The sequence below is a fragment of the Rattus norvegicus genome, chromosome X, assembly GCF_036323735.1.
Source record: "Rattus norvegicus strain BN/NHsdMcwi chromosome X, GRCr8, whole genome shotgun sequence".
Lineage (NCBI taxonomy): Eukaryota > Metazoa > Chordata > Mammalia > Rodentia > Muridae > Rattus > Rattus norvegicus.
Genome location: NC_086039.1, coordinates 70,839,060 through 70,851,943, shown reverse-complemented (window position 1 = coordinate 70,851,943; position 12,884 = coordinate 70,839,060). Strand labels below are relative to the sequence as shown.

The 12,884-nt window shown below is 40.0% G+C and overlaps 2 protein-coding genes across 4 annotated transcripts in view; one reads left to right on the top strand and one right to left on the bottom strand.

Annotated features, from left to right (window-relative positions):
• Nucleotides 1-12,884, bottom strand: part of Ogt (O-linked N-acetylglucosamine (GlcNAc) transferase) — a 44,807-nt gene that overhangs the window by 4,180 nt on the left and 27,743 nt on the right. For all 3 annotated transcript variants that reach the window (XM_006257057.5, NM_017107.3, NM_001398715.1), the window contains 10 exons: nucleotides 12,586-12,765; nucleotides 11,199-11,357; nucleotides 11,015-11,104; nucleotides 8,695-8,820; nucleotides 8,064-8,234; nucleotides 7,835-7,951; nucleotides 7,571-7,741; nucleotides 6,199-6,351; nucleotides 1,517-1,769; nucleotides 1,163-1,286 (listed from right to left, as the gene is read on the bottom strand). In XM_006257057.5, coding sequence (XP_006257119.1) covers nucleotides 1,163-1,286; nucleotides 1,517-1,769; nucleotides 6,199-6,351; nucleotides 7,571-7,741; nucleotides 7,835-7,951; nucleotides 8,064-8,234; nucleotides 8,695-8,820; nucleotides 11,015-11,104; nucleotides 11,199-11,357; nucleotides 12,586-12,765 — 1,544 coding nt within the window. The remainder of the gene's footprint in view (nucleotides 1-1,162; nucleotides 1,287-1,516; nucleotides 1,770-6,198; nucleotides 6,352-7,570; nucleotides 7,742-7,834; nucleotides 7,952-8,063; nucleotides 8,235-8,694; nucleotides 8,821-11,014; nucleotides 11,105-11,198; nucleotides 11,358-12,585; nucleotides 12,766-12,884) is intronic.
• On the top strand, nucleotides 4,882-5,895 carry Rpl35al4 (ribosomal protein L35A like 4). The gene has a single exon (XM_039100408.2). The coding sequence runs from the start codon at nucleotides 4,882-4,884 to the stop codon at nucleotides 5,146-5,148; it is 267 nt and encodes an 88-aa protein (XP_038956336.1). The 3' UTR covers nucleotides 5,149-5,895.

Below are 12,884 nucleotides of genomic sequence, written 5' to 3'. Positions count from 1 at the left end.
CTCAACTCCTCATGTATACCATCTACACACACACACACACACACACACACACACACACACACACACACACAGAGAGAGAGAGAGAGAGAGAGAGAGAGAGAGAGAGAGAGAGAGAGAGAGAGAAATGTAAAAATGTTATGATTCCTAATGAGATTCTGCTATAGCCATAGATCAGTGCCTAGCCCAACTGTCAGAGAGGCTTTTTCCTGCAGCTGATGGGAAAAGATGCAGAGACCCACAGTTAAATATTAGATGGAAAAAGACACCAAATTCAAGACCTCCTTCAGGTTCTTCCCTTGGCGCTCAAGGAACCTCACAGGAGAAGGGGGAGAACTGTAGGAGACAGAAGGTCAAGGTCACCAGGGGAAGACAGCCCACAGAATCAACTAAGCAAGGCTCATAGGGGCTCACAGAGACTGAACCGACAACCAGGGAGCCTGTATGAGTCTGTCTGACCTAGGCCCTCTGCATGTACATTATGGTTGTGTAACTTGGTGTTCTTGTGAGACTCCTAACAGTGGAAGCAGAGGTATCTCTCTCTGGCCTGCACTTGGGACTCTCTTCCTCTTACTGGGTTGCCTCAGTCAGCCTTGATATGAGGGCTTGTGCCTAGTCTTACTGTGTCTAGTTGTGTCATGTTCAGTTGATATTCCTGCTCTTTTCTGAAGAGAAACAGAAGCAAAATCTGTGGAAGGCAGGACAGGGGATGCAAGGACTAGAAGGAATAGATTGAGGGGAAACTGTGGTCTGGATATACTGTATGAGAAAAAAATATATATATATATATACAAAAAATTTTGTGTTTTTTTCCCAAACAAGGTTTCTCCATGTAACAAAGCCCTTGGCTATCCTGAACATGTCCTATAGTTCATGCTAGCCTCAAACTCAGAGATCCACCTGGCTCTCCCTCCTGAGTGCTAATTCTCACTCATTTGCAGGCAACTAAGGTTTTTTTGGTTTTATTTTGTTTTAATTATCCTCCTGTGAAGTATTAGGTTCAAACATCTGACACTTTGGAAAGTTACTAAAAGTTCATGATTTCCTAAGAGATCATGTCCCCCATCCAGACATCATACAATTTATCTATTTTATATTATTCTTAATTTATGGCTTCACCTTAGCCAGTTTCAGATATATAGTTTGTTCCTGGAAGTTTACTTACTATTCTAGATCGGTCCCCAGTTTCACGGCTATGTCTTCATATTCCTGTCTGCTTTTAGCAATGAGCTCAAGACATCCTAGACAAGTGAGCTGAGAAGCTGCAACTCGAGAGGCAAGAGTCTCTCCTAGAAGGTAAAAAGATAGTAATCACATAATCATCATTGTTAATTGCATTTTAAGTATCCACATTACAGATGGAGAGGATGGTGCCAAGAATTCAGACTTGAATAAGTCCTATTTTCTATCATCCTGCCTTAATTACTTCTACTACATACAAGTTCACCCTGAAGTACTCCCTCTTGACCCAAGAAACTTTTAATGAATAAAGAGTGCGATGATTTTATCAGTCACTAACCTGGCATAGTCACCATGGGTGTTCCTGCCCAGAGAACATCCATCCCTGTGGTATGTCCATTACACAAAGGAGTATCCAGGCAGACATCAGCCAGCTGACCTCTCCTGACATGCTCCTCTTTAGGAGCCACAGGTGAGAAAATGATACGGTTCTGGGGAAGGCCCATATTTTGTGCATATTGTTGAATATTGGGCTCTCCTACTGCTGGAAAACGCAACAGCCAAAGCACGCTATTAGGCACACGTTTCAGAATCTTAAAAAAAAAAAAAGGAAAAAGGAAAATGAGAAGATTAATAGTTTATCTGCCTTTCCCCAAATCATTTTACTTCACTCTATTCTTCCCATGGAAGATTATACTTGTGGTCTTGTAATAAAGTCCTATTGGGAGAGCTTGACCAGCTTAGCCTGTGCTTGATCCCTAACACCACATGATCTGGCATTATGGCACACACCTATAATTCTGGCAGAGCTCAACCAGGAGCTTCCTAAATTCAAGGAGACCCTGTCTCAAACAAGTGAAGAAACCTGCTTGGGACCTAGGTCTTTCCTAAAAAGAGATGAATTAAATTAATTGAGTTTTTCCCTTTTCTCTTAGCTGTCACCAGAGTGTTTAAAGACAGAGAAAAGAATATTAGAAGATGAAAACCAACTTACTAACTGGTACAATTTGAGACAACTATATGTGGCAGAACTAAGATAGGCAGTGGTCTTCATTAAAGATGGGAATTTGGGGTGTCTGCTTGCTTTGTTAATTTGCATGTTGAAAATTCCTGAAAATTCCCTGTGTGTCCTTATTTTCACCCTCCATTACTCACACCCCTCCCATTTTTGCTGACTCCCCCTACCTTCATGCATATTGTTATTGTTTTTGTGTGTTTATGATCCACTGACTTTAACCAGGATTGTTTGCATTAAGAATAGAGAAGTGATATACTGGAACATGGGCAAATTACCACTACAGAAAATGACTTCCCATCTCCCTGTAGTGATTATTGTCAATAGTGCCTAAGAGAGGGGTGGAACCGTTTTTGAAGCAAGAGTACGATCAAAAAGTGGCCAGTGACTACCTCACGAGTTGTGTTTAAGAAATCCCAGCAACTGGAATCACAGAACATTGTTAGTTACCATGTATGTTGTGAAAAGGGAACCCAGCACCAACTGATTTATGTTTTGAGCCATTTCTACATCCTCTCTTTTTATGTTTTTGTTTTTAAGGAATAGGGTCTCATTAAGTTTTTCAGGCTGGCCACAAACTCAAGGACTCAAGTCATTCTCCTATCTTGGCCTCCAGAGTAGCTTGAGGTGCCAACACATTTCCCTACACTTCTTACATTTCAAATTGCATACTATGAACAGTATTTGCTTAATCTAGATCTGAAAGCAGCACACTTCTAAAAATAACCAAATAGACGATATTATTATAGGCTTTTTATAACTATTTTGTAGCTTGAAAGCAGCCAGAGATAGCAAGTGTATAAACTGTATTTATAAAAATAAGCAATGTGAGCCTGGGATTACGGCGCCACAGTAGAGCACTTGCCAGCTTCTGCAAGGACTTAGGCTCTACCCCAGCATCAAAACAATCAACCAAAGAACCAAGCAGTAGATGTGGCCTCCAGACTAATTTACCTACTCCTGATTCAGAACTGCACTTTCCTATCACAGAACTCCACACTTTCTTCTCTGAAAAATGTTGAGAAAAGACAATTTCCAAATCCAGACTATTTCACATTTTTACAAGTTGTACAATGTCCATACATTTATCTAACACTCTTAGAAACAACTCCTTTTTTATTTTTTATTTTTTTTTTTTTGGTTCTTTTTTTTCCGGAGCTGGGGACCGAACCCAGGGCCTGGCGCTTCCTAGGTAAGCGCTCTACCACTGAGCTAAATCCCCAGCCCACAACTCCTTTTTTAAAAAAGCACATTAGTATCTTTACATTGAGATGCAGAAATATTCATAAACAGAATAAAAAACGAAAACAAGCTTAATGTTATGTAACTTTTGCTTTTAGAATTTTGGCAAAAGTGAGGATTCAGGGATAATAGAAGTTTACTCATTAACTCCTCTTTCTACATTACCCATTCCTTTGAGACAAACAACAGATACAGGAGCAGCAGATTCAGAAATGCTTTCTTTCTAACAATCTAAAGGTAAAAATACACTGATGCAGAAAAGTTCTGTGGACGCAGAGCCAGCTAACTCCATATACTCAGTGTTGTGCTTCTGCAAACCAGGCTCGTGAGCTGACTGGGAAGTGGGACCATTGATAACTCTTCCCTGGTTTAACTCTACAGTACTGCAAGAGTGTTAAAACATGGGTAGGCATACAGCAAGCTTGATTATCAGGTTAGGTCATGGGTTGGCAAATTATAGCCTGTGAGCCAGGTATGGCATACATACAGCCAAGTTTTAAAATTTGAAGTCCAAGGCCCTGGATTCATTTGCACAATATAAAGTGTCTTCATGATACAAAGAATAAAATAGGAGAGATGACTATATTAGATTCCTAATCATAAAACTGACAATTTCACTTACAATCAAACCCTTTAAGAAAAAGTTTGGCTAGGCAGTAGTGGTACATGCCTTTAATCTCAACACTTGGAAAGCACAGGTAGATGGCTCTCTGAGTTTGAGGCTAGCCTCATATACAAAGTGGATTTCAGGATAGTCAGAGCTACAGAAAGAAACTATATCTGGGGGAGGGGGGAGCAAAAAAAAGCAAGCAAACTGGAGAGATGTTTCAGTGATTAAGAGCACTGTTCTTCCAGAAGTCCCAGGTTCAACTTCCAGCATCAATACTGTAACTCCAGTTCCAAGGGATCTAATGTATTTTGTGGGTACCAAGTATACATGTGGTACACGAACATGCATTCACATTGGCTGTTCTTCCTGAAGACATGGGTTTAATTCCTAGCACCCACATAGCAGTTTACAGTATCTGTATGCAACTTCTGTTCCAGAAATCTGACACCCTCACACAGACATATATGCAGGTAAAACATCAATACATATCAAAGTAAATAATCTTTAAAATTTGTTGATAATCTGATTTGGACAGAACACTTTGAATAAATAAATGGTTCATAGCATGAAATTTAAAAATCATAAGACTGGAGCCAGGTGTGATGATGCATATACTACAATGTCTTCTAGGACAGCTAGGACTATGTAGAAAGATCCTGTCTTAAAAAATGAAAATAGAGCAAACCTTTGAAGGTCTGCTGGGAACAGGACTTCTTTAAAAAAAAGGGGGGGGGCTGGGGATTTAGCTCAGCGGTAGAGCACTTGCCTAGTAAGCGCAAGGCCCTGGGTTTGGTCCCCAGCTCTGAAAAAAAGAAAAAAGAGAAAAAAAAAGTTAAGTATGTCTGGAAGGCTGTGGTGCAAGGCCATTTTTGCTGGCTACAAGCGAGGCCTCCGGAACCAAAGAGAGCACACGGCTCTTCTTAAAATTGAAGGCGTTTATGCCCGAAATGAAACTGAGTTCTACTTAGGCAAGCAGTGTGCTTATGTGTACAAAGCAAAAAACAATACAGTGACTCCTGGAGGCAAACCAAACAAAACCAGAGTGATCTGGGGAAAAGTAACCCGGGCGCATGGAAACGGTGGCATGGTTCATGCCAAAATCTGAAGCAACCTTCCTGCAAAGGCCATTGGACACAGAATCATGATGCTGTACCCATCCTGGATTTCAACTAATAGAGAATAAATAAATATAGATTTGTGCTCTGGTAAAAAAAAAAAAAAAAGAAAAGAAAAGAAACACAACAAAGGCTAGAGTGATGGCTCAGTAGTTGAAAGCACTGACTGCTGTTCCAGAGGTCCTGAGTTCAAATCCCAGCAACCACATGGTGGCTCACAACCATCTGTAATGGGATCTGATGCCCTCTTCTGGTGTGTGTCTGAAGACAGCGACAGTGCACTCATATACATAAAATAAATAAATCTTTTAAAAAAACTGAGTCAAAGATCACTGGTACAAAGTTTGTCTAGTCTGTATCACACCCTGAACTTGATCCCCCAACACTGGAGGAAAATAAGACAACATTAGAAGGCTGAAAATGGCTGCGGACATAGCTCAGTTGGTGCAGTTACTTACGTGCCTGGCATGAAGGGAGTCCTGGATTAATTCCTAGCACTTGGGAGTTAGAGGCAGAATGAATACAAGTTCAGTTACCCTCTGCTATGTAACAAGGCCAGCCTGGGATAGATGCGACCTCATCTCAAAAAATCAACAATACAAGTAACATACAGACTAAGTTGATTATATTTATGCAATTAGGCATACAGATGAACAAACACACCACACACACACAAACACACACACACACACACACACACACACACACACACACACACACACACACACACACACACAGCCCTACTACTACTAACCACCACCACTACCACTAAAGAATAGAAGCAACAACAACAGTAACTAAAAAAAAAAAGCCATGAATTTGAAAGAAAAAAGGAATATACATGGGCGGGTTTGGAGGGAAGAAAAGGGGAAATATTTGTATAATCTCAAAAAATAAAAATTATTTAAAACTGAAAAATTCACAACTCTTGAAGATTAGAAATGAGTCCATAAAGAAAAGGGGGAAGTTTCAGCAACATAGCCCATATAGATAATCTTTACTCATCAGTGAACATTAATAATAAATCTACACATACTCACATTTGCCCACATCTGCAGGGTAGAAGGGTCAATTTTATATAACTGATTAAAGTTACAGTACACAATGGCATCTTCTGGTAGCCCGTACTGGGAACGGGTGGTTACAATAATGGTACGGGGAACTTCCTCTCCAGTTGCAGCCTTGTTATTGATCTAGAATAACAAAAAGAACATGATTAAATTTAGAGCTAACACAGACTACGTAAATGTAGTTTAGCTGGGATACAGCTTGCAGAGTATGCAAAAGGCCCTGGTTTTGATTCAAGTACTGCATAAAACAAGGCATAGTGGTATACTCATCTATAATTCTAGCACTCAGGACATAGATGTAGGAGGACCAAAGATCAAGGCTGGGTTATATGAGAACCCCATCCAACAGAAGCCTTTCCAGAAAAGGGGGACAGGCCAAGGGATGGGGTTATATCTATATAGCAGAGTACTTATCTAGAATGCACAAAGTCCTGGACTTGACCCAACACACACACACACACACACACACACACACACACACACTCACTCACTCACTCACTACCCCCCTCCCCAAATATAAATGGTTTCAATAGTCAGACTTCTCAAATGCTAGGATTACATTGGTGTGCCACTATGTAAGGCTTGGCCTGTTTTTGTTTAAGACAGGGTCTCATGTAGCTTTGGGTGGTCTGGTACTTGTCATATAGGCCAAGGTGGCCTCAAATTTGTAGTTTTTATTTGCTACTCCCATACTTTGTTTTACACTATCACATGAGTATATAGACATCAATAAAATTGCTAACACCCTAGAAGTCTAATATTCCTGCTCTTTTGTTTTATACTCTTATTGATATATATATATATATATATATATATATATATATATATATATATATTTACCTAATCAAGGATACAATATATACTCGTGGTATACATACTATATTACAGTGGTTAAAAGATGAGCTCTAAAATAATTCCATTTGCCGAAACATACAAATACAAGGAAATACACTGCACTGTGCAGAATATAACGTGCCCCCAATCCTACAAAAGCACAGCAAGCAAGTACCACTGAGTATGGAAGAAAGAGACTAGAGATTAATACAGAAACTGGTGACTTTAAGACCGAACTGTGCAGGATTTGGTCAAGGAAAGGGTGAGTTTACAGAAGCAAACATCACATGGTGCCTAAAGAGGGTAATGGCACAGATAGGCAAAAACAAAATATTAGCACAGTAGGTGCTCACTAAGGAACCTGATGGCCGAAGCTAGATGACTTCTAAAACCAGACAGACACAGCTACAAAAGAGCCAGTTCCCAGTGAGCTTATCTCTTACTCTGTAAAATGCAGTGGTTGTAATTAAAGGATGTATATATGCGATACATAATTAGTCTTTTTCACCTGTGTAGTAGCCAGTCCATTGCTAATACTGAATCCATTAATTGTTATCTGAATCTGCCCTCTGTTAATCATTTCAATTACTGCTTCTGCAATCGTATTCATGGGAATAACGGGCATGTTAAGAGCTGTGTTAGTGGTGTCTGCATTGTCACCTCCATCAGGACATTTCATCTGAAAAACATCAACAAGATAAAAATTCGCTATAAGAAAAAGAAAATCACAAATTCTGTTTGCTTCAATGACAAGTGCTCATGAGGTTCTGACCTTGACAATCTTCACATCGGGTAGACTATCGAGAAATGCTTTGAGATCGATGCCATTCAAAACTATTCGATTGTCATAAATGTGCCCATTAGATTTAAAATCGATGACTGCTTTTTTCTAATGAAAAAAAAATCAGATATCCCTTTTAGTAAAGCTGCATATGGACAACAACAAAGGGAGAAACGAATACAGCTCTCTGGATTTCCTCATACCATTGTTTTCTGCCTACCTTCAGGTGTGGGAACATATTAGCATGATCACCAATAAAGAACGTATGGGGCATATAAGCCAGTTTTTCAGAATACTGCTCTGCAACTTCAGCTGGGGAAGTTTCCTGATCAGTGATGATGTAATCCATGAACAGTGCGCCACTAGTCCCAGGGTAGCCCAGCCACATAGCCTTATAAAGGAAAACACAAACAATCAGACCAAAAATGAACATCTTCTATCCACCTGTAAACCCACCAACTTACTGCAGATATAGCAACCTTCTCCCAAAGGAGTTTTTCCAAGAGGCTCTTCATCAAAAAGCTCCCAAATCAGATAATAAATAAGAGACTGGTTTCATTAGCCCAGAGCAAGCCAGCAGCCTTTCCAAATAACTTTGTGTTAAGGTCTTCAAACATTTTAGACAAAGGAGCTGTTAATATAAAACCATGAAATGCCTGTCTCCACTGACGTTTTACTTACTGGTAGGCGCTATGTCTACACCCAAAAATCTATCATCATCCATTCCAAGAACACACTTTTAAAGTCAAGAATGTCTATTTTGTTTTCAAGAGCAGTTAGTCAGATGGAGAAAAACCAAAAAATCACTATCTTTTTGGTTCAATGGACATTGTAAGTGATTGATCTTTTACCTGAATAGGAGCTGGCCTGAGAGCAAAGAGCTCATTTCGGGCACCCTTGGTGTACCCATTCATATTGACAAGGATGTGAATTCCATCTTGGTGGATGCGGTCAGCTGCTTTTCCATTGCACGGAATCTATGTGATAGACAATAAGAACAATATAGAATCTTAAATTAATTCAATGTGTTTAATGACATTAAACAGAATCTAGAAACCTAGCTGAAAGAGATGGGGAAAGCCAGGGACAGTTAGTTGGAGGTAGTTTCCCGGCACTTGGGAGGTACAAAGAAGCAGAGCACTTGGGAGGTAGAATCAGGAGGACCAGAAGTTAAACACCAGCCTTGGCTACGAGAGACCCTGTTTCAAACAAGAAAAAGGAGATGAGAACCACATCAATGAACTAAGTTAATGTGAGGCAATACAGGGATTAGCACTGCTATAATATTTAAGCGTTACAGATACGAAATAAAGGAAGCAGAGTTTCCATCTAAATTGAATGGCTTAGTAACAAGATTCCAGAAAGGAGCTAGTATTTGAAATGGGCCTTCAAAGACCAACAAGATGCCAAGCACATTGTTACAAGCCTGGAAGGCAAACATTACGAGTTTGCAACCAGCCAGAGCTAAATACTTGGACTCTGTCTCAATAAATAGACAGATAAGCCACATTAACAAAAGATGACTAGAAGTTTCACATAATATAATCTCAGTGGAAACTGGTATGAACAGAGGACTATAGCAGCAGACTCAGTAAGAGGGCTTGCTATGCAAGCAAGATGACATGAGTGTGGATTCCAGTATCTGTATAAAAGGCCAGATGTGGCCAAACATGTGCCCCTCAAATCTCAGGTCTGTGGAGGTTGGAGACAGGAGGATGCAGAGTTTCCACCGTAGCCCCAGGTTCACTGAGAGACCCAGTCTTAAGAAAATAAGGCTCAAGATCTCCACAGTTGACACAGATGACCTGAGCGTGCCTGGGCTTAATTATTTGGGGCAGGGTCTCAAGCCCAGGCAGATCTTGAACTCTATGTAGCCAAGGATGACCTTGAACCCTGATCCTACTATCTGCCTCCACCTCAAAAACGCGGAGATTAGAGGTATGAGTCATAACAGCCAGTTTATGCAGGGCTCCAAATGAAACCTGGGGTTTTGTGTGTAATAGAAAAGCACTATACTACCCTGACTACATCAATGACTTACATTTATACATGTGCTTACATGCAAGTATATGCACACATATGTATATTCATGTCTTTACTGGTCACCCATGTAAATAGAACCTACAGGAAAAGTCTATATATTTAGCAAATTTAATTCTCCCACAGGTTTCATCTTAAAATTCATCATAAAATTTACAGAGTAAAGAATAGAGCCAAATACAGAAATAAAGACAACCAACCAGTATGGCATGGTGCCACATGCCCACAATCTCAGAACTTATAGAGCTGAAGCAAGAGGATCACCACAAAAGGCCAACCTGGTCTACATTGTGAATTTCAAGCCAGATAGGGTTAGCTACACAGTGGGTTTTTGCCTCAACTCTCACCCTGCCACCCTACAAAATCAATCAATCAATCAATCAATCAATCAATCAATCTCTCTCACACACACACACACACACACACACAGAGAGAGAGAGAGAGAGAGAGAGAGAGAGAGAGAGAGAGAGAGAGAGAGAGAGAGACTGACTCAGAAATGTGAGGTTTTTACTTTTGGCTGCTTTATTTTTTTTAATGAGATGGGGGCCTCACATAGTCTAAGCTGGCCTTTGAAAGAAATCCTCATCTTAACACCACAAGATGTATTTTCTTTTTAAACTATTTATTCTTATCTTTATTCAGTAGGTATTAAAAGTATTTTTCTGTCCTGAGTGCAGGCTCAATGTAAAAACAGTTATACATCAAACACGATTATATCACATTTCCATTTTATGTGCAACATCAGCAAAAGTCCTATCAATTATAAATGTAAATGACCAAGGAAATAAAGGCCAACTGCCCATATACAGTAGTTCCTGTATAATCCTCCTGTTTAATACCCATCACAAAAAAAAAATCCCAGCTTGTATCCATAGTTTTTATTTTTATTACTTTAAATTGGCTTAAAAATTTAAAATTAGAGACTTAAAGGTGCTTGCTATACTTATGGAGGACCTACATTTGCTCTCAGCACCTATGTAACCCCCTGTAAGTCCAAGTTTGAGAGATCTGACACCCCTTTCTGGCCTCCTTGGGCACCTGCCCTCATACGTGCATATGCACATACACAAACACATAAACATAATTAACTATAAAATCTTTTAGAAACAAATGGAAGGATCAGATTTTCACCTGAGAAAGATCAATGAAGTGATTGGCTTCCGCCATCACCTTCACTCGGAAGTTTGTACCGTCATCCGGGCTCAAGGCATAGCAGAATACCTGAAAGGCAGGGAAGGGACAATGTACTCAATAACCTTTGCTCCAACCTTCTCAAATAATGATGGAGTAAAAGCCACCAAAAAATTATTCTTACCTCAAACTTATCAGGGTTGTGCATGCCTGGAATAGACTGCATAAGGTGTGAAGTAGGATGATTCCCAAAGTCAGAACTCACATAGCCTACACGCAATCGGCCATCACTGAGCTTCAAGTCTTTTGGATGCTCATATGGTGGTTTATGAAGGACATTAATCTACCAGCAGAATACAATGTTCATTAGGAAAATCAAGTAATGTGTAAATTTTAATCTAAAAAAAAAAAAAAAAAAAAAAAAAAAACGGAAAACAGAAAACCGGGACTGGCAATGAAGCTCAGTTGATAGCATGATTTGCCTAGCTCATATAAAGCTAAGAGTTCTATTCCCAGAACTACATAAAAACCAGGCATGTGGTGCCCATCTTTAATCCCAACCCTCAGGAGACTAAGACACATGGAGCTTTGAGTCTACACACTGGGTTGCAGCCATCCAGTGTGATGTAGTGAGACAAAACAACAACAACAAAAAAGGACATGTTGGTGCACCCCTGGGACCCTGTCATTGTGATGTGGAGACAAAGGATCTGAGGTTCAGTGTGATCCTCAGCTGTATAGAGCTTAGAGTGAACCTAGCTAGGATATAGAAAACCTATGAAACAGGGGTTGGGGATTTAGCTCAGTGGTAGAGCGCTTGCCTAGGAAGCGCAAGGCCCTGGGTTCAGTCCCCAGCTCCGAAAAAAAGAACCAAAAAAACCAAAAAAAAACACAAAAAACCTATGAAACAGTCTGAACACATCTAAAATTTCTAGGAACGAAGAAATATGAATGGAGTATGATAACCCTTACAGAATTTTAGAAACTTCTATGGATAGCATTTTGGGGAAAAATGATAGGAAGGAAAGAGGGAGTAGAGAGGGGGAGAAGGAGAGAGGGAGGGAGGGAAGGAGGGAGGGAGAACTTTAGATCTATCACTGTTTCCTGGAGGAGGATTCTAAACCTTACCAAGTCGTGTTCTAATTCTCAGAGTATATAATACTACACGCTCAATTTAAACATCATGTGGGGCTTTTGTTGTTATTGCCTTTAGTTTGCTTTTCAGATGGGAGCTTTTGCTTGTTTGTGGTTTTGAGGTAAGAGCTTGCTATGTAGCCTAGGCTGGCCTCAATTCACCATCCTCTGCCTCTAAGTGTTGAATTACATTAGTACTGGGATTATATGTTTGTATCACCATGCCTAGTCTAGATTTCCACCTTAAAAAAAACTACCACCATCAGAAATGAAGAAATGAGCTCAAGTCAGGCCATAGGCCACAGTGAAGTAAGTGTGGCTTCTAGGGTAGCTAAGTCAGTTTCATTTCTAGTTGGTAAAGTCATACATTTGATTTATACAATGTTTTTCTCTATATGCATTTCAGTTTACAACAAAAAGACTAAAACGAGAGTCACCTTATCCAAGCAGAGATTCCCATGCCTCTCTGCAATGGCCTTCCTGAAGCCATGGGAAAGAGGGTACAGCATGCTGTGATGAGGATGGACAGAAGGCAGCCTATTCTTCTCTAGCTGCTCAGCTACAATACTAACCAATTTCTTCATCCGCTCATCATAGTCTGTCCAATCACAGACAATCTAGAGGAAGCAAGAAGAAATGATCACCCAAAAACTTAACCAAAGATTTATTTTACAAGTATTTGAGCTCCTAAAGTAATATTAGATAACCGCCTAAAAGCACAGTCTTGGGGCTAGCT